The sequence below is a fragment of the Diabrotica undecimpunctata genome, chromosome 5 (assembly GCF_040954645.1).
Source record: "Diabrotica undecimpunctata isolate CICGRU chromosome 5, icDiaUnde3, whole genome shotgun sequence".
Taxonomy (NCBI): Eukaryota; Metazoa; Arthropoda; class Insecta; order Coleoptera; family Chrysomelidae; genus Diabrotica; species Diabrotica undecimpunctata.
Genome location: NC_092807.1, coordinates 103510309 through 103535101, shown reverse-complemented (window position 1 = coordinate 103535101; position 24793 = coordinate 103510309). Strand labels below are relative to the sequence as shown.

Here is a 24793-nt window from a genome sequence, read left to right as displayed (position 1 = left end):
AAAAATTTTCTAAGCTGTCATAGTTGATATATTTCAATTTTTCAAAATGCTAAGCCTTCCTTTATAATGTAAAAAAATGTCGACTGTTTAAACTGCTTCTTTTGGGCCAGGCATAATTTTTCAAATTTGCAATTTGTTTTGTGGATCCTGTATTATGGAGTTTTTCTAGGCGAAATATTATGGCTAAAAGTTATGTTTAAGTGGTCGAAACAATTTAAGGGAAAACCTCCATTTTTTTTATTTATTGCTATTTTTAAATCATAACCATAAAATTTTCAATTTCTAGCTAGTCAAGTATTATGTCAAGTTTAAAAATGAAACTTTTTATAGGAGCAACATCTCTCGAGTTATAGGCGTAAAGATGGGAGCAAAAAGCAAAAATTTTCCGTTGTTTTTTCAGATTTTGATCTATTTATTTCTAGACAAAAAATATATTATTGCAATAGTTACCTGCATGGTAATATCTGTCCTTGTTGTCATCAAAAGCGCAGACCAGAGGACTACCTCCATCTCCATTACAAGAATCTTTACCCTTCTCCCCTCCGGCGCACATAAAGCTATAATGGAGTTGGAAAAATTCTCCCAGTCTAGTCTTTCTGAGATAGTCCTGACATCTAGTTTTAGGTACCACAGGCAAATCGATCTTTTTCAAAATAGTTTTATAGACTCCTTGTCTTCCAAATTTATCCTTACCCCAGCCAGTCGAATAGCATCTTTTTTTCGGCTTGTGGACTAAATTTTGAGACGGCAGACAGATGGTGTCGATGTTTTCGGAAAGATTAATGGGAGTGGTTAATTTTAATAAGGCAATGTCGTTGAATAATGCGCCTGCGTAGAATTCGGGATGAATCGTTACTGATTCAACTTCCGACAGCTGCACTGGAAATGGTTTGATTTTTCCATTGATGTCCCACTCTCCTGCTCCAATTTGCCATCTGAAAAAGTAACGCAGTTCAAAATAAAAATATGCTATTAAAAAATTGCCAAATAAACACCGAAAGTATTGAGTTTCCTTAGATGTACACGAGACGACACCAAGAATAATATATTTTTATTGTTTTATGTTGCGTTTTTAGTTATACAAAATACTTTAAATTTTTAGAATAATAACTATTTTTATATCTTATTAAATTAGGATTTAATAGATCACTAAAAACCGTTTGTAATATTGTAAGCGACAAAATATTTATAGCCTATTCTAGTAATCTATTAATCCAAAATTTTTTATTATTATATGTAACAGACATAGATTTACCTTTGTCTTCTGTCTTGTACACAATGTGCCGCGGTGATAACTGCCTGTGGATGTATCAGAGCGCCACCACAAATAGGCCTTGAATTCTCGTCTTTTGGAAGCTTATATATAGACACCATCCATGGAAATTCGCCGTACTGAGCCTCATTGTCCTTAGTTCCAGTAATTTCAAATCCTACACCTTTCTTTCGGCGATAGCCGCATCCTTGTGGTACGGGATCTTCAGGTGGTGATGGTGTAAATCTGTCGTTGGTGACGTGCTCATCCCTACAGCAAGAAAGTAAAGCGTTGCCGCACGATTCTTTCAATCTGAAATAATACAAAAATTATGTCGTTGGCTTAAGGAAAACTTCACCAACAAATATTTGGTACATTTAAAAATGAGTCTCCGATTTTCTTTAAAAAATTATTTTATTCGAAAAATTTAAAAGATAAATCATAGTAAAATACATAACATGTTAAAAGAACTCAATTCTTATTTGGGTTGCCAAAGTTGAAGATAAAATCGAATGCACTACAACGTGTCTGTGAAAATTTTTAAATAAAAATGTGTGCACAAAAAATAATACAATTGCTTTTATTGACACATCCCGAGTGAGATCTAATATTTTCATTAATAATTGTATTGTTTTTCTGATCCTCAATAATTCCCTGCTACACTAATCCTTCTTTTCGGATTTGACATACTTTTCTGCTCTCTGCGATTTTTCTCCAAGTTGGTTAATTTTGTTTTTTCGAGCACCATCCGTCTCTTTTAGGGCTAGTCTTTTTTTTGTAACACTTGATTTCCATTTTAACCACTCCTTGTCTAGCTTTACATGTCGAGCTATGCCAAAGCGATAGTTTGTAGTCTACGTATTGTTAGTGCTAACAAGCAGCTCCAAAAAAACTAATATTAGTTGCCTAAAATTTAATGTAACTGTAAGTTTAAGGCGATTTGTGTTAGATTATTATATTAAAAACTTAAGTAGTAAATGCAAAATTATCAGCATGTCTAGAAAATTCTGTATTAACTTATAATATTTCGAACAGTTTAAGACATACAAAGAATAATTGGCTGTTTATCCAATTATTATTACTAGCACCAGTTCAGTCCCATCCACTTCAATTGAAGAGAATGATGAGGGCTGTTAATGTAGTCAAATCTGTCTGGACTTCCTTTGCGTATAAAGATCTAGTACTGTAAGTAGTAGAATAATCATGCTCATACTTTACCAAGCCCATTTTATACTTACTGCATCTAAATATTAGTAATATAGTAAAGCAGTACATTAAAACGATGTCCTTCTGCACAGTACCAAAAGGTGGTCCTTACGCCAAATACATCCTCAAAGCAAACTTTAAAACAAAATTATTCTTAATATGACAACTCCTATCAAAATTCCACCTCCATGAGATTTATCTAAAATAAAGGGATCTGTTTATTTATTTATATTTCAAACACTTATGTTATTGTTGTGTTACTAACGTTCTTGGCCATATTCCTCCACTTTCTTTTCTCTTCTATGTATCTTTTTAAGACCAAGGCACATGCTTCCTTTAAATCTCTTCTTCGGTACAAGTCACTTACTTGCATTAAGTTGCTCTCAATATTTTTTATCCATCTTGCCTTAGGTCTTTTTCTCCTACTTCCTAGGAACCATCTTTGTAAGACTTTTTAGGCTTTGTAGGCTTTTTCTGCTGCTCATACTTCTACTTCGTGGTTTGTCTTTACCCTTTATTTCTCTCAAAATGCTTCTTAGTATTTTACGTTCCCATCTTTCTAGCCGCTCCTCTTCAACTTGATTGAGCACCCACATCTCGCATGCATTGTAGCACTTGGTTGAACCACCGTTCGCTATAATCTCAGCTTTGTTTTCCTGGATAAAAACTTAGACTTTAACAGACGTCATCAGATTTTTATATCTCCTGTGGTGTTTTGCCAGTATTGTGCTTATTTCGTTCCTCTCAAATCTTCTCAAATAAACGATTTCATTGACCTTCCCAAATCCATACACTTTATCATCTGCTACTGTTTTCTTCCAATTTTCTTCTGTTTCATCTTGGCTTCTCCCCATAATCATATATTTCGATTTTTGAATATTAATTAACAATCCATACTTTCTTGTTTTTTTTTCTATTTTTTTTTTAATTTCGTCATTAATTATGTCTTTGTATTAACAAGAATCGTTAAATCATTCGCAAGAGCTAGGCATTAATGCTGATTGCCCAACATTATTCTCTTTTTTCTAAAATACTGTTTGTCAATATCGTTTTCAATAAAAAATTTAACAAAATTTTTGATAGTGGATCTACTTGCTTTAATCTCCTTGTAATTTGAAAATTTTTTGGTCTGAACTAATTTCGCTTAACTTTATTTTTGGTTCTGCCCAACGTTAGCTTTACAACTTATTTGGTGTACCCAGCTGGCTTATTACTTTAATTAATTTTTTTATGAACAGAAGCTCATTATTTGTGTTTCTTAGTTGGATCTCATATACCTTAGTTGGATCCGTTCTTCGATATCTTGTGTTTTTCTTTGTAGTTTGTGTTTTTCTTTGTAGTTCTATTCGTTGTCTTGGTTCTATTCGGTTGATTGTAATGTGAAGAGAGGAAAATAACCTATGTATAAGTCAGTTTAGAAATGTATTACATAATTTCCTTTACACCACTTCTTTTACGAATCTCTTCGTGTCCTTCACTGACTTTCTTGGAACTAAGTTTGCTATTTTTGTTGACTGTGTTAAATTTGTGATAAAGTCTTTATGCTACATCTTTAAGTTTATTACATTGAGGCAGTTGTTATCAGTAATATGGACCAGATCTTGTACGAATCGTAGGTAACTGAGTTTTCTGAATTGCCATATATATATATATATATATATATATATATATATATATATATATATATATATATATTGTTTATATTATTAAGCCTCTAGAACTCTTAAATATTAGATGTTTAACAACGTCAGAATTAGGCGTTGATTGGCTATTTAACACTATGTCAAAATTCAATTTTTGATTATATTTCATTTCTTTGTCTTAGTTTTACTATACTATTTTCCCCATTGTTTTCTTGAATATAATTTAGATGTAATTTTTGTTCAAGTACATATAAGTTTCTTTCTACAAATTGCTTTAGGTATAATTAAATTGTAGTGTCATAATATTTTAACAAATGAAAAACTTCTTAGCTTCTCGTGGTATGCTTAGTTTTTAGGCGAGCAATTTATTTTTACGTACGCTTCATTGGTAAAACTTTAAGAGTTATGGAAGTAAAACCGAAGCAAAACAATTAAGCAGTATAACAATCTAGCTATATTCCTCTGAGTTATATCGCAAATTTATTTTTATGGTAATTTATTTGTCTTAAGTTTTTATATAACGAGGTAAGTTATCTTATGATTTTAATTTATAATTGGTTTCAAATGAGTGTAGAGTAATAAATCATGAAGTGTCATAAAATTTGCCTGAATTTCGGTGTCGTCATGGGCGTAGGCAAATGGACGGATGTCAACTTCGTCGTCAAAAATTGATGTACCTCAAAATATCATATTTTGGATATTTTGTGATAACCAATTTTATTTAATTTTTCGATTAACTTATTCTTCAAACTCGTATTCCATTATATGGTCATTAAAGCTAATTACATTTTTATTTATAAAAACAAATTCACTTCCTTACTGAACGAATAAAAGCATTAGAAGAAACTGATAAGGGTATGACGCACCTCCTAATATTACTAAGAACTAAAATAAATCAACATGAAGACTAATAACGCGTAATGAGGTTTTACTTACACTTTCATTATAATCCCTCTTTTATTTTATTATTATCATTCGACATTCGACATTCGAGTTAGTAATTGTTACTACACCAATTAAACGTACAGTAATATTGTGATATAGAAATAGTGAAAAAGTTATAAAATGGCGACATTTACTCCAAAGAAAAAAGGTGTAAAAAATTCTCCGCTATCTGTTAGTGAAAAAGTTATAATTTTAAATGTATATGATTGCATAAAACACGATCACCCTAGTTTGTCTGTGCAAGAAAGTGTTGAGCGATGTGCCCGAATGACTGGAATTGGACAGTCCACGATTTTTAAATTATTGCGAGAAAGAAAGATATCAGGCCAGTTAAGTCCATGCAAGAGAAAATCAGGAAGACCAATAAAAATCTTAGGTGAAGACACCAAACGTGACATTCGAAGAAAAGTTCATTCGTTTTATTTTAAAAAGGAAATACCCACCCTTGACAAAATACTACTGGAGATAAGCCAAGATAACGATATTCCTTTGATATCCAGAAAACTTTTATGAAAAACTTTAAAAAGTATGAATTTTTCCTGGGAAAAGCACAATCGAAAGGCACTATTACTGGAAAGTGATGAAATCATTTGCTGGAGACGAAAATATTTGAGAACTATAAAACAGTACCGCAGAGAGCACAAGAAAATTTTTTATCTTGATGAGACGTGGATAAACGAAGGTTATATAGTCCAAAAAATGTGGCAAGATAAAAATGTAACAAGTGCTCGCCAAGCTTTCATAGAAGGCCTTTCGACGGGTATTAAAGTGCCTTCGGGAAAAGGGAAGAGGCTTATAATTGCTCACATTGAAAGCGAAGAAGGATTTTTAACAGAAGGTTTGTTAAGCTTTGAGTCGTGTCGGACGGGAGATTATCATGAGGACATGAATTCGGATGTCTTCGAAGACTACTTCGGGGAAATGTTAAAATTTCTTCCAGCTGATTCGGTCGTGGTTATGGATAATGCAAGCTACCATTCAAGGCGCATAGAGAAGGTACCAACTTCAGCTTGGAGAAAGCAAGAAATTATTAACTGGCTGTCAAATTAAGGTATTCAGTTTGAGAAGAATTCAATAAAGAAGGAACTACTAGCCGTAGTAAAACAACATAAATCTCGCTTCATAAAATATGCCGTAGAAGATGTAGCAGAAAAGTATAAAGTAACTGTGCTACGCCTACCGCCATATCATTGCGAATTAAATCCCATAGAACTTATATGGGCACAAGTTAAAGGATATGTTGCAAGGCACAATACCACATTTAAAATGAAAGATGTCAAGGTATTGTTTGATCAAGCCATTATGAAAATCACATCAGAAAACTGGCAAAAAGCAATCCAGCATGTTTTAAAAGAGGAAGATAAAATGTGGGAACTGGACAACTTGGTCGATCAGGTGGTTGATCCTATAATTATAACACCAGGGGATGATGACAGTTCTTCGGATGAAGACTATAGTGATGTAGAATTGTAATAACGTATCCAGTAAAGTTTTTGTAGTTTTTGTGAATAAATTGATTTAAACTCCCCACAAGTGTTTCAATATGTAAAGTTCATTCGTGTGTGTTTGTGAGTATTTCCCGATTTCGGTTCGTATATATTTTCGTATATATTTTATTGTTACATTTTATATTTTTTTAATAACACTGTTCTGCTGTATTACATTTTTATTTCCTTTAATATGATTTTTAAGAATGCATATTCTTTTGTCAATTAACCCACTAGCGCGCCTCTGGCTCAGTGTTTATCTGTCGATAACAATGGACTAATCCCTTAAAACAGGGTGATACCTACCTGCTCTTTATGAAACGACAGAATTTTGCAATGCGGACGGAATTTATTGACGGATTATTGACGGATTACCCTGTAGCGCTTTTGAATACTTCATGAGATTTTATTACTCTACACTCATTAGAAATAGATTATAACTGATTTTAGTTTAAAACGTAGATAAACTACCATATAATTTTAGGTAAGTAGATCATTTAATAAGTTTAATGATTTAAATTTTTCCATAAAAGATATTATCGTCACAGTCTGACCTATGCTCTCAATTCGGCATTAATAGACTTCCTCTAATATACTTATTCCTAATTTTAGGTTTTTCGTCCCTCCTCTCATCTAGATAAGCATTTTGATTTCCGATTCGTCTATTCGTTATTCTGATATCTTTGGTTGGTTTGGTTCATATTTGGTATAGAATTTTCCCTTCAGCGTCACTGAAATTTTTCTGGCACATAACCTACCTCTCGCGTACTTTCAGTTCATCCATCCAACCCTAATTCTCCTGCATGCATCTTCATTTATTTTCCCATTACTCTGTAATACTGACCCTCTGTCTTTAATGGCGCTACAGACCAAATCGAGCCTTGGTCTCCTCCAAACTATGCCTCCAACCTTGCCGGTCCCGCGCCGATCTTCTCCAGTTTCTCACGCCTATAGATAAAGTCACGTTGAGATGGCAGTGTACGGATATAGGATAACAGCGTTGCCAATTCTACTGCCATTGTAAGTTTTGCTACTTTTGTAAAATAAGCAGGGCCAAACTCACGGTAAACTAAGATATGTTTAGGTAAGCTAAAGTTGTTAATAGAAAATTCGTGAATGAAATAAATGGTAATAATTCCTAAAATGCTTTTATACATAATACCGCAGTTAATAGGGAAAAAAATATGAAAAATATTCTACAGGTTTTTTAATGTTCTAAACGGTAGATAAGGGATAACTGATGATAATTCCTTAAAGAATTACAGCCAATTTTGCTTTGTTTATTTTTTAAAGAAAGATGAAGTTTGGAAAAAATCATTTTTTTGCCTATTTTGTTCCTCGTGCATTTTAGGGAAAAATGTTTTAAATAAATGTTGCAGATCTTAAACAGTTTTTTAATTTTTTAGTTTGTAAATTAAAATACATAAACAAATGACTGAGATAATTGCAAAAAACCCCTAATTGAGGCCCCTAGAACACAAGGGTGTAAGTGCAGTTGCTTATCACTTAGCAACTGATATCTAACAACAGGCACGTACTTTTGGCTTCAAACTTTCTACATTAACCACAATAACACCATCAAAAATTACATGTCATTGAAAACATGCTAAAAACTGAAAAAGTGCTACCTAGGTTTTTAAATTTATATCGAACTTTGAACAAAGATTTTTCAAAACTTTGTTTTTGGCACTTACACCCCTTGTGTTCTAGGGGCCTCAATTGTGCACTAATTTATTAAATGTTCATAACTTTATTTTTTGCATAATGACGTCTAATATAACTACTTGAAATTATGTCGATTAATGAGTTATTTAAGTGTGCTACATTTCAACCAGATCAACTAAATATTTTATTACCTTTACTGAGAAAAGAATACCCCCGAAAAACAATTTTCAATCATCTTCATTTTCATAATCTAGTTCATCTTCAGAGTCATCGTTTAATGAAATTCTAATAGGTTTAATGTCATCTTGAATGTTGTCTACTGTCCAAAAATTATTCTCCAATTTTATAACATGGTTAACGTAATTTTTCCAATGTCCATTGTTCTGTACTTTATCATAACCTTCATAAATCAATGTTTTAACGTCGTTTTGTTTGAAACTTGAATTCTTAGAGGACACGTACCGTTTCACTTCACTCCACACCATTTCTATTGGGTTCAGTTCACAGTGATAAGGCGGAAGTCTTAAGATATGTACATCTACGCGGCATTGTTCGTCACTGTGATTCCTGTATTTTTCACCAATACAATCAATTTTGTATTTGTCATAAATATTTTTAAATACATTAGCAGTTTCCAGAAGTTCATTTTTTAAGTAATCTTCTTCAAAATAAATGTCCTTTTTATAGAGCCACTCCTTAATTTGACGTTTCACCCAATATTGTTTGGGAAAATTTAATTTCCTAGAGTGATAAGATGCATTGTCCAAGATAATGACATTCGTTTTATTTTTTGGGAGATTCGGTATTAACATCTCTTTAAACCATTTTTCAAATAGATCTCCGTCCATCTCTTCATGGTAATCTTTAGCACCTTTTTTGGCAAGAAAAGTGATGTCAGCACCTTCAACAAATCCGTCTTTGTTTCCTGCATGGACTAAAACAAATCTTGGTCCTTTTCCGGTCGGAGTTTTTAAACCTGTGGTAAGTCCATTTACGAAAGCCTGTCGGCTATTTTTTATTGTTGTATCTTGCCATACTTGCCCATTGGTTATTCCAGTATTAACCCATGATTCGTCCATATAAATGATATTGGCTCCTTCGTTCCTCAGTTTCTTTATTTCCCGGAGATAGTGACGCCTCCAAGCGACTATTTCTTGTTTTTCTATTAATATTGAATTTCTACCTTGTTTGCCATATATAAAACCCATGTCGTGTCTCAACGTACTCTTGGAAAAATTCGGAAGATGCTCCATTTGCTTAATTGTTTCTAGTACTACGTCAAGGGTTGGAGGAATATTGTCCATAAAAAAACCGTGCACTACTTGTCTTATTCTAGACCGAGTTGCTTCATCATATCTATTCTCACGACTATTCAAATAACCGGTTCTTTTTTTTTTCTTATAGGAGTTACGAGTGGACCATTTTTACTTTCACTTCTATATCGGAATATCGTTCGCTCAGAGACTCCAGTCATAGCAGAAACTTCCCGCACTATTGTTGATACACTTTTATCATTATTACTGTTTGATAAATAGTTAAAAACATTTAACACTATTTTTTGCATTCACTATTTAACAAATTACCGTTTTTGAATTTTATTACACTCGCGGCCATTTTGACACTGACACGACACAAATGTCTGATATCAACTGAAAATTCTTTTAATGACTCTCAAGTATTTACCTGAATTTATAATTGCTGGCATTAGACAATAATTTTGAATTTATAAATAGGTATATTTTTTTAATTCTAAATTATTTTTTAATGTCTGTAACTGTAAATGCAGGTAGAGAAAGTGTGTCATTAAAAGGACATTAAGATCAAAAACGGATTATACAAATAATTATTTCATTTCCACGAATTGTAAACAATTTTGAACAGAAGATATAATTCCGAAAAGACCAGATTTCCGAAATATAACTTTCTATTTTTAAAATACCAACAGAAAAATTATATAATTAAAAAAATGTAGTATTTTTCCGTTTCACATTCATAAATATTTCCGAAATTATAATTCTTTTATAGGAGCCGGCCCATAACGTACGATTGTAGGTACGATTAAAAACTGACAACAATGTAGTTATTTCTGGCATATAGAAAGTACAGGCCTATCTCTGGAACGCTGCCATCTGAATGTGAATTTATCTATAGTAAATTTTTCGCGTCGGCTGCCACTTCGTCCTCCCACCTTTTCAGTGGCCTTCCTTTTGGTCTTTCGCCCTGCATTTTATTATCTAGGGCTCTTCTTTTTGGCAATCATTTGGTCTCCATTCTTACTACATGACCAGCCCATCGAAGTTTGTATAGTTTACCGAAATATGAGATCGGTGCCTCGTTAATCAGTTGGTAGAGTATATGATTGTACCTAAATATTTTTGAAGAGGAACACATGAGCGAGTAAAATGTAAGCTATTTCTCTTTAATATTCATCTTTGAATGTCTGGCTCTTCTGTTCTATCCGTATTTAATGCAAATCCTAGATATGGGAAACTTTCTACAGTTTCAATATCGACCTCTAATTCAACTATGCATTCTCTTCCCTATGTTAGTTTTTTGTCTTTTGTATAGTTATTTCTAGTATAGTCTCTTCTGCTCATCGTTTTAATTGTGAATATATTTCTGCCACGTCTTTCGTTCTGCCAGACATAATGCTTATGTCATTGGCATAGGCGGCAATCTGTATTTATTTTTTTGTTAGGAGATTACTTCTTCCTACACTCAGCTGTCTTATTACATCTTCAAGAGTCAGGTTAATTAGTGTCGGTGTCAGCCCGTCTCACTGCTTTAATTCTTTGACTATTGAGAAGTTCTCCTAATAAAATACTGATCCTAGGTACTTTAAAACTATTATTTTTACAACCGTTTCACTATCCAAAGATATCATTTTATATCTAGTAAATCCATATTTACATATACATTCCAAATACTTTTCTTTTTGTCCTACTAAGTTTTAAACTTTTTTTCTCAAGAGCTTGTCTCCACTGTTGTCACAAACTTTAGACCTGGATGGATAGTGAGGAGTGAGGAAGTCAAGAAGTTGGATATAACTTCAGATAGCATCACAATTTACCCAAGGGGAGGTTTAGTCTTGGAACTAAAAAAAATGAGGAATCCTAGGTCCACGCATGTGTGACGTGCCCCCCACGTAGATATTTTAAAAAATTCACGTTTGGAATTTAGTTCAATGCCAAACTTGATGTTACCGACAATATAGTTAAATACTAGAGTAGGTTTGCTGTATAAAACCATTAAGTATTTACACATACAATTCTTTCTGTATATAAACACAAAGTCTGTAAATATTGGATGGGTGTAAATAGACAATAAGTTTAAATAACACAATTGATGACATGTGGTAACGTAGCATTGTTTTCAACCCAATTTGGGTAAACCTGTAATTATTAAGTTTATTTAAGTGAAATACAAAAGTATCTGTCTGTAGTTTTACAAGTGCAACATAGAAAATGAGTTGAGTTAACACAGAGAAAACCCAGCATCACACATGTTCACTTTGCAAATTGCCACTCAGGACATGACGGCGAACTTTGGGACGTGGATCCATAAATCTAATATGGGTGATATTGAGATCAAAAAAATTGAAAAACCAATACGTACCAAGTGAAAGTTAATTAGACAGAATTTGATACTATTAAAAAAAAAAATAAAGGGCTGCCTTATCTATTTTCGACGGACAAGGAAAACTCATGCAGGAAGATTGGTTTAAGAAAGATATAAAAAGCATGACAAATAATTTAAATTTCTCTTTAAAACCAAAACGCACGCATAGCCAAAAAAACGAGCAACAGATACACTCTTACCTTATATCGTCGCTCTACATTTCTTTGAATTATTTTGTTCTTTCCCACAAGAAAAGCAATACAAATTTATCATCAATCACTTATTTTTATTACTCACTGTATCATAAATTTAAATGGAGTTAATCCGTTACATCTTACAAACAAATGTCTATTTCAAATTAATACTTTTTTAACAACAAGAGAAATCATACGATTTCCTACCTGGCGAAACCGAATTCAAATTTTTACCACTGTGCTTTCTACAACTTGCAAAGCAAACAACTTAATGAATTACTCGGCAAGGGAATCTAAAATATGCATTCCACTTGTCGTTCATTATGGTTAAAATTCGTAGTGAATTTAGTTTCTGGTACTCCAAAAATAGTAAAAAAATAAAACATAATGACGGTATTAGATTTTTGTTTCGATACAGGACAGCAGCATGCCGCTTTTACGTATTTCGACCTCTTCAGCTCTCATCAGAGTGGTATATGCCACTGCTCTGAATCGGAACAAAATCTATCTCGTCGTAGGCCAATAATTATCGAAATAACTATTTACAGACGTAACAACGCCATCTAATAACAACAAGAGAAATCTTACGATTTTCTACCTGGCGAATTCTCCAAAAAAAGTTAAGAAATAAAACATACTGACGATATTAGATTTTTGTTTCGATACAGGGCAGCGGCAAGCCGCTTATACGTATTTCGACCTCTTTAGGTCTCATCAGAGCGGTATATGCCACTGCTCTGAATCGAAACAAAATCTATCTCGTCGTAGGCCAATAATTATCGAAATAACTATTTACAGACATAACAACGCCATCTAACAACAACAAGAGAAATCATACAATTTCCTACCTGGCAAAACCGAATTCAAATTTTTACCACTGTGCTTTCTACAACTTGCAAAGCAAACAGCTTAATGAATTACTTGGCAAGGGAATCTAAAATATGGATTCCACCTGCCGTTAATCATGGTCAAAATTCGTATACCGCTCTGATGAAACCTAAAGGGATCGAAATACGTATGAGCGGCTTGCCGCTGCTCTAAAAATCTAATACCGTCATTATGTAATACTTTTTTATATCTTTATCTAATGTTAAATATTAATTTTTCTTGATGATCTGGTAAAACTGGTAAAGATATTTGTATTAAGGATGATCTCAATATAAAACTATTTAAAAAAAATTTAAATAAAATTTAGTTTGGTCATTATCATAGCATGTTTAGTTATGTGAACTTACGCTACTTATAATCTACATACATATTTTGTGTTGTACATAAACAACAAATGTTGTTTAAAACTACTTAAAACTTAGGGACATACCCTATAAAGAATATTTCCTTCATTCACCATCAGAAAATATTTAGCATTGTGATTGAATCTGCTGTGGCAGGTTATAATAAAAATTAAATTAAATTTAAAATTTACGCAAAATTCTGCTTTTACCGCTATCAAAGATTAAACTAATCGGTATTAACTTTAACTCCGTCTTATTTCATTTTTGTTTAGTTGCTACATCTTCTTCTTCAAGTGCCATCTCCTCTACGGAGGTCGGCTATTTGCTGATGATCATCACCCCTTTCTTCAAGAAACTATGTCATTTAGCAAATTTCGAAACCTCGGCAAAAACTTATTGCGACTCAGCCACCTTACGTCGGTGTGTAGGATTAAATATGGTTGTTTGTCATCCAGTTGTTGCTTAAACCTCATCTTTGCAGAGATTTGCAGAGATTAAATTAATAATTTTAAACGCAATATCCATCACATCTTTTGCGTTAAGTCTTTTATTGGTCAGGACCTGTTGATGAATAAGGCAGTGGCAATTAATGAAGTCCGGGAAATATTCATCTTTGTGATATAGTGATATAAATCTATTATTAATACCAATCACTGCCGAAGTCCCATCTGTCGTTATTGAAACGAGGTTAAAAAGAGACAGATTAATCTTACCGACAAAATGTTTGAATTCCGTAAATAAATCAATGCCTCGTGTTCTGACTTTGATGGATGTCCTTGTTAGTAACTCTTCTCTTGTTGAGAAATCATAAATGACCATCTAAATGAAAATAAGTAACTGTGCAATGTCCATTATAACCAACTTCTACCTACCGCGTTCTGCGTGCTACTCATATAGAGTGGACACTTCATGAGTCGCTCGCGATGATCGATGCAAGATTGCTAGTATTTCAATAATAATTATCGTAATATTTAGGACGGGAATAGGTAGGTATTTTATACTGATCATTTTTTCCTTGCCCGTGATCAACTGACCTGGGAGCCGCGATCGACTGGTCGATCGCGATCGACGAGTTGGCCTCCCCTGGCCTATACCAACAAGGTATACCTGCCGCGATCAAAAACCTCTCTTCTTGAACCCCAAACCAAAAGTAATGAGATCTAAAATTCCTTGCGTTGTTAAGGATGTGCCAATCGATCAGACTCTTAAAACTTGTGCAGTCTAATATTTTAAAACGCAAAAAGATAGAAACGACATCGATTTTTATGATATACACGGTTAAAAAAATGCTACACTGCTCTAAATTTTGTTCTAAGTGGCTGTCACTATTTTCTGCTACCACTACATCGTCAACTTACATTAAACATCGCGGAAAGTTACTTTGTAGTTTCTCTGTTATCTGATCCGACACATATCATTCAATCTTCCCTTGTCCAGTGCTGAACATAGATCTCCCTTGTAATATTTAATCAGTTTCGATTGGTTATCTCTAAGGTAATCCAGTTTTTTTTTAAATATTTTAGATAGCCAGTCCTGACCTCTATTTCGGCAGGCATTATCTCTCACTGTCCATTCCAGTATCCGCTTTGTTTAGTTATTATCTTCTATTCGAGTAACGTATCACGTGGTTCGATTCGACACTAATGAGAATATATAAGGATAAAGCACCGATTCCTGGTGCAATCCTACTTCCACATGAAATTTCTCAGTATCTTTCACACCTGCCCTAACACTATTTACATAATTAACATGGACTACTTTCTTATTGACTCCTCACCACAGAATTTCTTTTAGATGTTTTCTCAGGATCAATAAATACTATTTAAACGTTTGTTTCTTTATTCCTGTATGTAATTTTATTTATGTGCCTATGCTTTTAATTTAATTTTAAATGTTCTTCTGTATTCGTTTTACCTGTTAAAATAAAGGTATAAAAATAATAAACACACTTTCCCAAATACGGAATATAAAACATTTTAAGATCAAGAAACGTTTCTAGTTTTTACTAAGTCAATAACCTTTTCTTTCTGTGACATACGTATTCCATAGATTATTATTACAGCAAAACAGACTGCTATTTCACAATAAGCTACGTACAACGACGAAACTTAAACTTGAACTGACGTAGATATTTGTAAAAAAGTAAACCAGAGACTAAACCGGATGATAAACATACTATACATATGTATTTACGTACAGTTTTAATAGCCGGAAAATAAATCAAGCAATTCCTGGAGCTGACACCTACAAATGGAAGTAAAAAACATTACATGTGATCTCTTTTGAGTGCCACGTACAGATACTGAGTTTTTTGGAGGTGACAGCTTTTCCGTTCGTATTTTATTTGAATTTCAGTAATGTGGGAAAAATCTGATATATATATATATATATATATATATATATATATATATATATATATATATACATATATATATATATATATATATATATATATATATATATATATATATATATATATATATATATATATATATATATATATATACTAGCTAACCAGGCGAACTTCTTCCGGCCTTAAAATTAAATAATGTGACTAAAAAATTAACAGAAAAAAAAACAAAATACTCAAAAATATTTTGTATAAAAAAATTAAATTAATGTACTTAATGCCTTCTGAAAAACAATACTTTTATTTGCGTTGATAGTTAGTTGATTCTGAAAACTTCCAACGATCGGCTTTTATTTGTTTATTGTCATTGCAAAAGCCAATGTTGCTCTTCCAATTATAGTTTTTGAACTGGTGAGCTATGTCCGGCAAAACACGCTGAATAACCTGGGCCCAGCAATTTATAATAATTTGGATTAAGAGTTACACTAAGAAGGTAAAATGATAATTGTAAACGCCACTACTTCGCTTGATCCGTAAACAATATTAATGGCCGAAGTCATGACCGAGTTTTCGGAGTGAGAGAAGGCTTATTGTGTGAGTGGGACAGGAGACAGCCTTCCTTCTGATCCCTACTCCGTGCTGTTTACTGGGTGACAAGTAACACTAGTTTACGCCTGGCGGGGATAACTGATCTAGTAATAATTGATCAGTTATCGACTGGGGTTAAAATTATTAAATTACAAATATGGCTATTAAAACATAGTGGTTGGAGATAGAAGAGTAAAAATTAAAAGCTGTATTGTTTATTGCCTCATCATAAAAATAAAAAAATTTGTCCAAAAAATAAAAAAAAAATAATAAATAAAAATAAAAAACGTCAAAAAAAAATAAAAAAAATGAGTGGGTTGGACTCTGTGGATTTTTCAACCTATCGAATACACGTATAAAATTTCATAAAAATCAGTCAAGCAGTTTCGGTGGAGTTAGACAACTAACTCTGTAATTCACTCCTCCCACGCTTTTTCTTCCATATATTCGTCCTTGTATGATTGAGTGTAAGAGAGAGTATGTTTTTCCCTCTTAATTTGTTATGAATTGGGATTTCAGTATTCAAATTTTTAACCCATATAGCAGCTGCGACCAAACATAGAATTTTACGAACCTCAATCCAATGGCCAAACTTTATTTGTTCTCTTCACATCTGGGTCTAATTTTTTATGATTCTTCTTCTGATAGTGCCTATCCTCTATGGATGTTGGCTACATCAATGGCCCATCGTATTTTATTGGCAGCTGTTCGAAATAGGTCTGTGGTGGTCATACCTGTCCACTGTCCCAAATTCTTAAGCCAGGATATTCAAAGGCATCCTGGTCCTCTATTTCCTTCTATTTTCCCTTCTAATATCAATAGTAGGATTCTTTATTTATTTTCATTTCTCACTATATGTCCGAAGTATGCTAACTTTCTTTCTGTAATGGATTTTAAGACTTTAGGTTCTTTTTGTAAATGTTGCATTACTGCGTCGTTAGTTATATGATGTACATATGATAATCTGAGCATGCGACGATAGCACCACATCTCGAAAGACTGCAACCGTCTGCAAGACGCATCAGTGAGTGTCTATGCCTCTGCTCCATACATAAGAACAGAAAACACATAACAATTAAGGATTTTGAGTCGGAGATGTAAGTTCAAGGTTAAATTGCAGAGAACTTTCTTCATCTGTTGGAAGGCACTCCTTGCTGTTTCGATCCTACATTGAATCTCGCATGAGTGATCCCAGCTGTCTGTGATGTTGCATCCTTGGTATGTTATTTTTTCTGTTCTATCCAATACCTCATTGTCTGCCATAAACTTTGCATCTGGTATCTTGGTTTTTGCTTATGATCATAATTTTCGTCTTCTTATTATTAAGTTTTATTCCATATTTTCTACCGATGTTAACTACTTGATCTAGCAGTCTTTGTAATCCTTCAGCACTATCCGCAACAAGGACAGTGTCGTATGCATATCTTTTTATGATTACTCTTAGATATTAATACTTTTCGACCCTCATTTACTTTAGCTGTTTAACTTTCGGTGTCAGTTGTAGGTTTCTGCGATTTCCTATAATTTCTTTTTTGCAGATTTTTTCGTGCGGCCGATATTTTCTGAGTTAAGGTGAAAATAGGGTCAAAGCATAAATATTAAATTATCTCGTTTATTATTAAATTTACGAGATGAATGTTCATATTCAACGACACGAAAAATTTCTAAAAATGAAATTTCAGTCCTTGCCATTTTTGTCGAAAATTTTAAAATGGCGAAGATATTGAACAAAAACGGTTCTGCTTTAAATTGTCGATTTTAAATTTACGCTACTATTGACCCTCCTCCTAAAGGTGAAAAATAAAAAATTTGGATGTTGCCATACAAGGTTAGGCCTTTTTTTGTCTAAACAAACTGTCCTTGTACAATACTGTCTTGACAGTATTTTACTAAGCGGTATTCTCTTTGATTTCTTATCCTTAGACCGTAGTTCCCTACTATATCTTGCACTCTTCCTTCACCTACTTTGGCGTTAAAATCGATCAATATTATGCTGACTTGATGGTTTTTGAAGATTTTTTTTAGATTTTAACCCTGAATAAAATTCGTCTATGTTTATGTCATTTTCGGTGCTGCTTAATGCTGGTGCATAAACTTGAATAATTATATTAATCGGTTTAGCTTTTATCTGTAAAATGATTATATTAAGTGCACAAACTTAAATAATTATATTAATCGGTTGAACTTTTACCTGTAAAATGATTATTCGATCATATGTAGTAGGTAATAGCCTATAGTATGCTAAAAATGCAAAGCTACAAAACACCAAATAATCTTCATCAAAAACACCACTAACTATAGGTAAGAACAACAACTCCTTATTTTAAACCAAATAATATTAGGATTGCCGTTTCAATATTTTGTAAAAATCAATTATATCAATGCATTTATTTCGAGAAACGCATCACTTTTGCCTTTGGCTGTACGACGTGAATCAGCACGTTGTTATTCAGCTCCAGGCTTCCTAATTATTTATGTTATATATATTATATTAACGTAATGAACGTCAAATAATCCAATGTTGTTTCAAGTGATATATAAATTTTCTTTAATGTTTCCTGGTGAAAATATACATTGAAAGAAAGATTATATTTTTAATTACTTGATTATTAATTTAATAATTTATTCTGAGATAAAATGATAGATATGAAAAATAATCAAATAACGAAGTAAAAAATTAGTCATATAATTGGGTAATTTTCTCAATTTTCCACGGGAAAAAGAAGTTTTTGATTCTCAGTTTTAAGAAACTCGAGAGAAGTATTCGAAACATTTATGTAAAATATAAGTAAGTTTGTATTAAGGAGGATGCAGTGCACCAGAATTAAAGTAAATTTGCAGAGTGCAGAAAAAGTAATCAATAGCTAACATGCTATCTGCTTCTTTGCTGTTATTATACTTGATTTCGTGTTTTCAGTCATTTTAGATTATATAAAATTAACATGGATCCAAAGCTGGCAAATACGTGAGAGGTTTAAACAGTTTTTTTCCTAAGTTTAAAAAAAAATACTTTATTAAGATCTCCTTATGACTAAATGAGAATTTTCTTGACAACGTTGCCGCTCTTCACGGCAGCAACCAATAGTTTCGTTCGCGGTACAAATCCTGGACGCGTTCAGGATTACTTCGCATGCGCAGTGTAAAAATGAGCGTTCGCGGTGATCAAGTTCTGTACTAAGAGGGACTGCTAGTCCGGAATCGTGTCGTCCGCGGTAACTTAGTCCGTAGTTCAGAACTAGTTTAACCGATACTTGGGATTTGAAGAGGACTAGCAATTCGTACATGCGCAATAGGATTTTCAAAATACAAACATTTTTATATATTCTGTGTTCTGAGTTTTAAACAAATAAACAGCTGATTCGTTAGCGTTGGCTCCTAAAACTGTTTACATTTTTATATTTATAAATATGTATACATATTTATATTTATAAAAAAACATATTAATAAAAACGTATTTTTACGTTTATTTAGATTCATTTTATTTTCATCTGTAGTTATATTTTTATGAAAAAATATATTTATCGACATTCTGGTGGAAAATGGGTTAACTAAGGCCACTTTCACATGTAAATAATGCCCAGGACCTTTCGCTATAAATCTCTTAACGAATTTATTGTATTTTATACAAATCATTGTATATTTTAAGCACACTACAGAAGTTTTTCTTGTAACATGAGCCGCTTATGAACTTCGACAAATTGATTAAAATAGAAAAGACTATTCACTCGGTAATATCGCGATAAGGTCCAGTCCAGGTAAAATGTACCTACCCCATAAAATGTCTACATTTTATTGTTAAAACACTCAAGGCAACGTACAGTAAACAGCCTGTTTATTATCTAAATGCAGTCGTATAAATGATTGTTCTTGGTTATATGGTCAAAGCAAGTGGTTTTAAGAATTTTAAAGCGCTTGAAGTAAACATTTTACACTTTATATAAAAGTGTATTATTAACTAATTTGCGACTATCTTGAATTATAGCTAGACACTCGATAGTCAATGGTCCACTCTACAGTGCAGCATAAGAAGTATTTTTTTCAATTATAAGCCAGATTTTTTCTTGTTTAATTTTAAAGTCAACTGAATTTTAAATATTATTGATTACAGAATCAGTCAAAAATTTGTTATTATCTGTTCTGTAATATTGTTTAGAATTAACTTTAAGTAGAAATGAATTTGAGTGTAAAGCAAAGAATTGAAATAATCGCGAACTCAAACAGAAGTGTGTAATTTATTTACTGATAAATATCCAGAAATACCCATAACGCAGTCAACAGTAAGTAAGATTGAAAAGAAATTTCGAGAAACTGGTACGATTGAAAATGCACGCAAATCAGGTCGTCCCTCTGTAAACTATGTTAGATGTTGTACTTGCTTTTGAAGAAGATGCGCAAGATGTTTGTAAGGTTAGTAGTCATCTTGATGGTTGCAAAACAACATAAAGTACGTAAAAGTAATTAAAGTAAGTAAAATGCACAGTTGTACAGAAATTAAACGAGGATGATCCAGATAAAAGAATACAATTTTGCGAAATAATGATGGATAACAGCCACCGAAATCCTCTCTTGGTTCAAAAAATTATTTTTTCTGATGAGGCTACATTCAAATTAAATGGCGAGGTCAACCGTCAGAACTGTAAATACTGGGCAAAAGAAAACTTCAACTGGATGCACGAACATCATAAGCAATACCCGCAAAAGGTAAACGTATGGGCTGGCATTATAAGAAATAAAATCATTGGACCCTACTATTTCGAAGGTAATTTAAACGGGCCAGCACACGTTCAGTTTTTAAGTGGGTATCTTGTACCTACTTTAGTTAATTTATTTCCTAGTACAATTAATCTTGAAGGTTTTGATAAAAGTTTATGGTTTCAACAGGATGGTGCGCCTCCGCATTATGCTGTAGATGTTTGAAGGTACCTAAACGAAATTTTTCCGAACAGGTGGATTGGAAGACGTGGACATATTGAATAGCCAGCGAGGTCGCCAGACCTCAATCCTTTGGATTATTTTATGTGGGGCCATTTAAAGAATGTTGTTTATAAAACGAAACCTGCAAATATTGGAGACTGAAAACAAGAATATTTCTCAAGAAAGCATAAACAATGTTCTACAAGAATTTGTACAACGTTTGGGTTACTGTCAAATACAACAAGGGCTACAATTCGAACATTTAAGATTAAGTCGTGTGTTAATTAATGGATTACTTTGAAGTTATTTATTATAGTTTATTTATAATTTATTAATATTATAAATCAATAAAAATTAATTTTCTAAGCGCATATCTTTCAAATTATATCCGTTAGACCTCCAGTATTATACTTTTTTCGAATTATCGATCTAGAAATGTCCTAAAATACAGGGTGTTACATTTAAAAATAGAGCCGATGACGTCATCACTGTAATGTGTTTCACCTTGTATAATAAAATTTTATTGTAAAATGTAGAACATTAAATTTAAAAATCGACGTGTTTTAGATTTTTTTTAAAAGGCTTTTCATTTAGGAAATATCGAATTTATTCCATACTTTACGGACACGCTGTATATTAAGCTTTACTGCACGTTTTATATTTTTATTTTTTGAATGTTTCTGGAGACCGTGAACAGTTCTGTTTGCTATTGCTATGCGTCTTTTTATTTTGTTGCTTGTCGTGTTTGTTGCGTTTACTAGCGATCCAAGATATGTGAATACTTTTAATTGCTCAAAGGCATGGTTGTTAATTTGAATTCTCTGTTGGATATTTTAGGGATTTTTAGAAACCAACATATATTTGGTTTTTTCCTCGTTTGTCACAAGTCTCTCAAATGTCTCCCATACTTCTGCCCACTATAACTTTCACCCACATTCCAAAATAGTGGCAATTTCGTGAAATCTATTTTATACTGTTTTTTTAAGAAATTGTTTGGGGCTCTAAAGTTAACTATCCCCTTTTTAAGCAACAGACTAACATAAATATATCGATGAAATAAATAAATAATCGCTAATAAATCTAAATATCGAATAAAGTTGATATTTTGATACAAAGCCAAATTTGCATAACACAACCAAATTTCCGCAGTTACCCACTTAATGGTATTTAGTTTGTATATATAATAAAAATAATAATATTATATAGCGGTCATAGTCGACGTAATAAAAAAAGAAGTAGACGAGGACTTCATATTTGTTAATTATTTGGTATGTAAATAGAAAAATGTAGGTGTAAAAACAAAGATGTATGAGCTGACTTTTAGGTGTAATACTTTTTGTTTTAGATGGTCGCATCCAAAAAATAGCTTAGGGATAATTTTGTAGATTTCCAGTAGGCTATTTTAGTTCAAATTTAAAAAAAATATAAAACGAGCCAGAAAATTTACAATTACAGAGGACCCTTGCTTGTTCGAAATCAGACTTATTTTTTCTAAATTATGATAGAAGAAATTGCAGTTTTTAAATAATCGGAATATACACATTTGGAAACACGCCAAAAAATATTGCTGTTTAACCAGATCTGCAATACTCAGAATCTATTTCCAAAAAAAAGAACATTCAGAAAGTTCTGCTACTAATTTTACTGATAGTGGTGGGAAAGTCACGTCTCTTTTAAGAAAACATCAATGACTGATTGTGAAATAAAAATCCACGTAGGAAATCAAATATTTTAGTTCCATGTCTAGTTGCTTTAAATAAATATTTTTTTGAAAATAAAACAAAGATGTAACCGTTAAAATTGAGTCTATCAAGTCCCCATAAATAATATTTACACAGCGATAATGCATTAGATGATTTATAAATACGAATAACAATTATTAATCAGTTGCTATTACTTTTGATTTCACACTGAACATTAAGTTATATTTCTTACAGATAATATCTTAACCTGTAATCTCTATTTGTCCAGAATAAGATAAAATTTACATTAAATGTTTAATTCCACTCATACGAACCGCTTCCAATTTTTATAGTCTAAGCTTTTATAGTAAAAAATAAGAAACTTTCCTAGACATTCTGTAATATACTATTTTAGAGTTTAGAATGATCGCTCACCTGATATCAATAATATTTTCCCCATTAGTAATCAATGTTCCATTGTTACATTGGTAAAACGGCACACATTGATAATCACAACTAATGGAAGCATTACCAGGCACCGCATACGGATCTTTGGGATTATTTTGGTACGGATCTAGAGAGAAAGGCGGCGTCGTGGTCTTGGGTAGTACGGTCGTCGTCTCTTCATCAAGTTCCTCTATAATTTGATTAAATTCTTCATCTAGTTGTCCATTTGCCACTACAAATATTACAACCACGAGCGTCAAATAGTTTACCATCATAATTTTAGCGAAACTTAATACTAAAACACGCACAACCACCAGAGACACAGCTGTAAATAGCTGGCAGAAAGACAGGTAAACAAGCCTGTTGTGGTGTCTTGTGTTCGTGTCAGTAGGATAGCCATAAACGGGTTTTACAACTGGCCACAGGTAACTAATGAGAATATTGATAGGTCTAATGATAACTTAATGACATACTAAATACTAATTTACGATGTACTTTCTTTCTCCGTCTTGATAATTCTGATGGGTCATTATTTGACCGTTCAAACTACTTTTCGTAAAACACAATGGTATGTCTTAAAAGTATGTGGAATTAAGAAAATATACATAAATTACTATGTTCTTTGTTTATAACAAGTTTATCTTACTTGTTAATTTGCAGAACATTTAATGTTAGATATTTCTGAATTCGGTGGGAAATGCCCATCGAATTAAATAGTGGGCATTCCAAGAAAGTATTTTTTATAGTCTCTCAACTGATATAAAATATCTTTCAGATTATGTACATATTTATATTGGAGAAACCAAAAGTAACAGGGAATGCCAAACTTGTGTATATGATGGTATATAGAATGAAAACGGTGAATTTTTTGCACGTCATTTATTTTTTATTTTAAATGAAAATTAAGATAAAAAATACTGTTGGGTGGGAACTTTTCTCAATTGTAGATAATTTAACAACGAATTAAAAAGGTTTATCGCGATTTGTTTCTTATTTTCATACTGAGATACAAGTAAATCCCATGCAACTTCCGCAGCATCCCCGTTTAGCGCCAGTTTAAAGTAGTAAAACTTTTGAACATCCGTAAGCTCATGGTTTGCATAATAGACAGTATAGTAAGGTATCTTAATAACCGTTCTTTGTGTGGCATGGCTCTCAGATAATAATAAAATGTCTATATTATACATTTTTAAAAACAGTAATATCTTTGGTATATGGTTTGAAATGCCATTAGCATTCCACGGCGCAATTCGTAGTGACTTGAAAGCTATTTTGTTATTTTGTAAATGACTGTAGTTAACATGGTTAAAATCGAGCTATTTTGGTTTAAGAGTTGAAAGAACATATTATTTTTCTGCTAATTTATTGTTATTTTTGTTATCAGCATTTATGTTTCCAACGGCAGCATCTCTATAACTGATTCTGTTGAAATTATGAGTATGATGTTGGGTAGGTATATTTACATTGGGATTGTTGACAGGATTTTGAGTGGTGATTTGTTTTGATTTGTCATGGTATCTGACATTTAGTAGGTCACAATAAACAGGACATCCGCTGTATTTAGAAGGAT

The 24793-nt window shown here is 32.5% G+C and overlaps 2 protein-coding genes across 4 annotated transcripts in view; one reads left to right on the top strand and one right to left on the bottom strand.

Annotated features, from left to right (window-relative positions):
• The window catches only part of LOC140441593 (phenoloxidase-activating factor 2-like), a 31773-nt gene extending 8138 nt beyond the window's left edge, over positions 1-23635 (bottom strand). The window contains exons 1-3 of the mRNA XM_072532425.1: positions 23212-23635; positions 1256-1564; positions 451-935 (exon numbers count right to left, since the gene is read on the bottom strand). Coding sequence (XP_072388526.1) covers positions 451-935; positions 1256-1564; positions 23212-23498 — 1081 coding nt within the window. The 5' untranslated portion in view covers positions 23499-23635. The remainder of the gene's footprint in view (positions 1-450; positions 936-1255; positions 1565-23211) is intronic.
• LOC140441595 (diuretic hormone receptor-like) overlaps positions 1-24793 on the top strand; it is an 890067-nt gene that overhangs the window by 468029 nt on the left and 397245 nt on the right. The window lies entirely within an intron of this gene.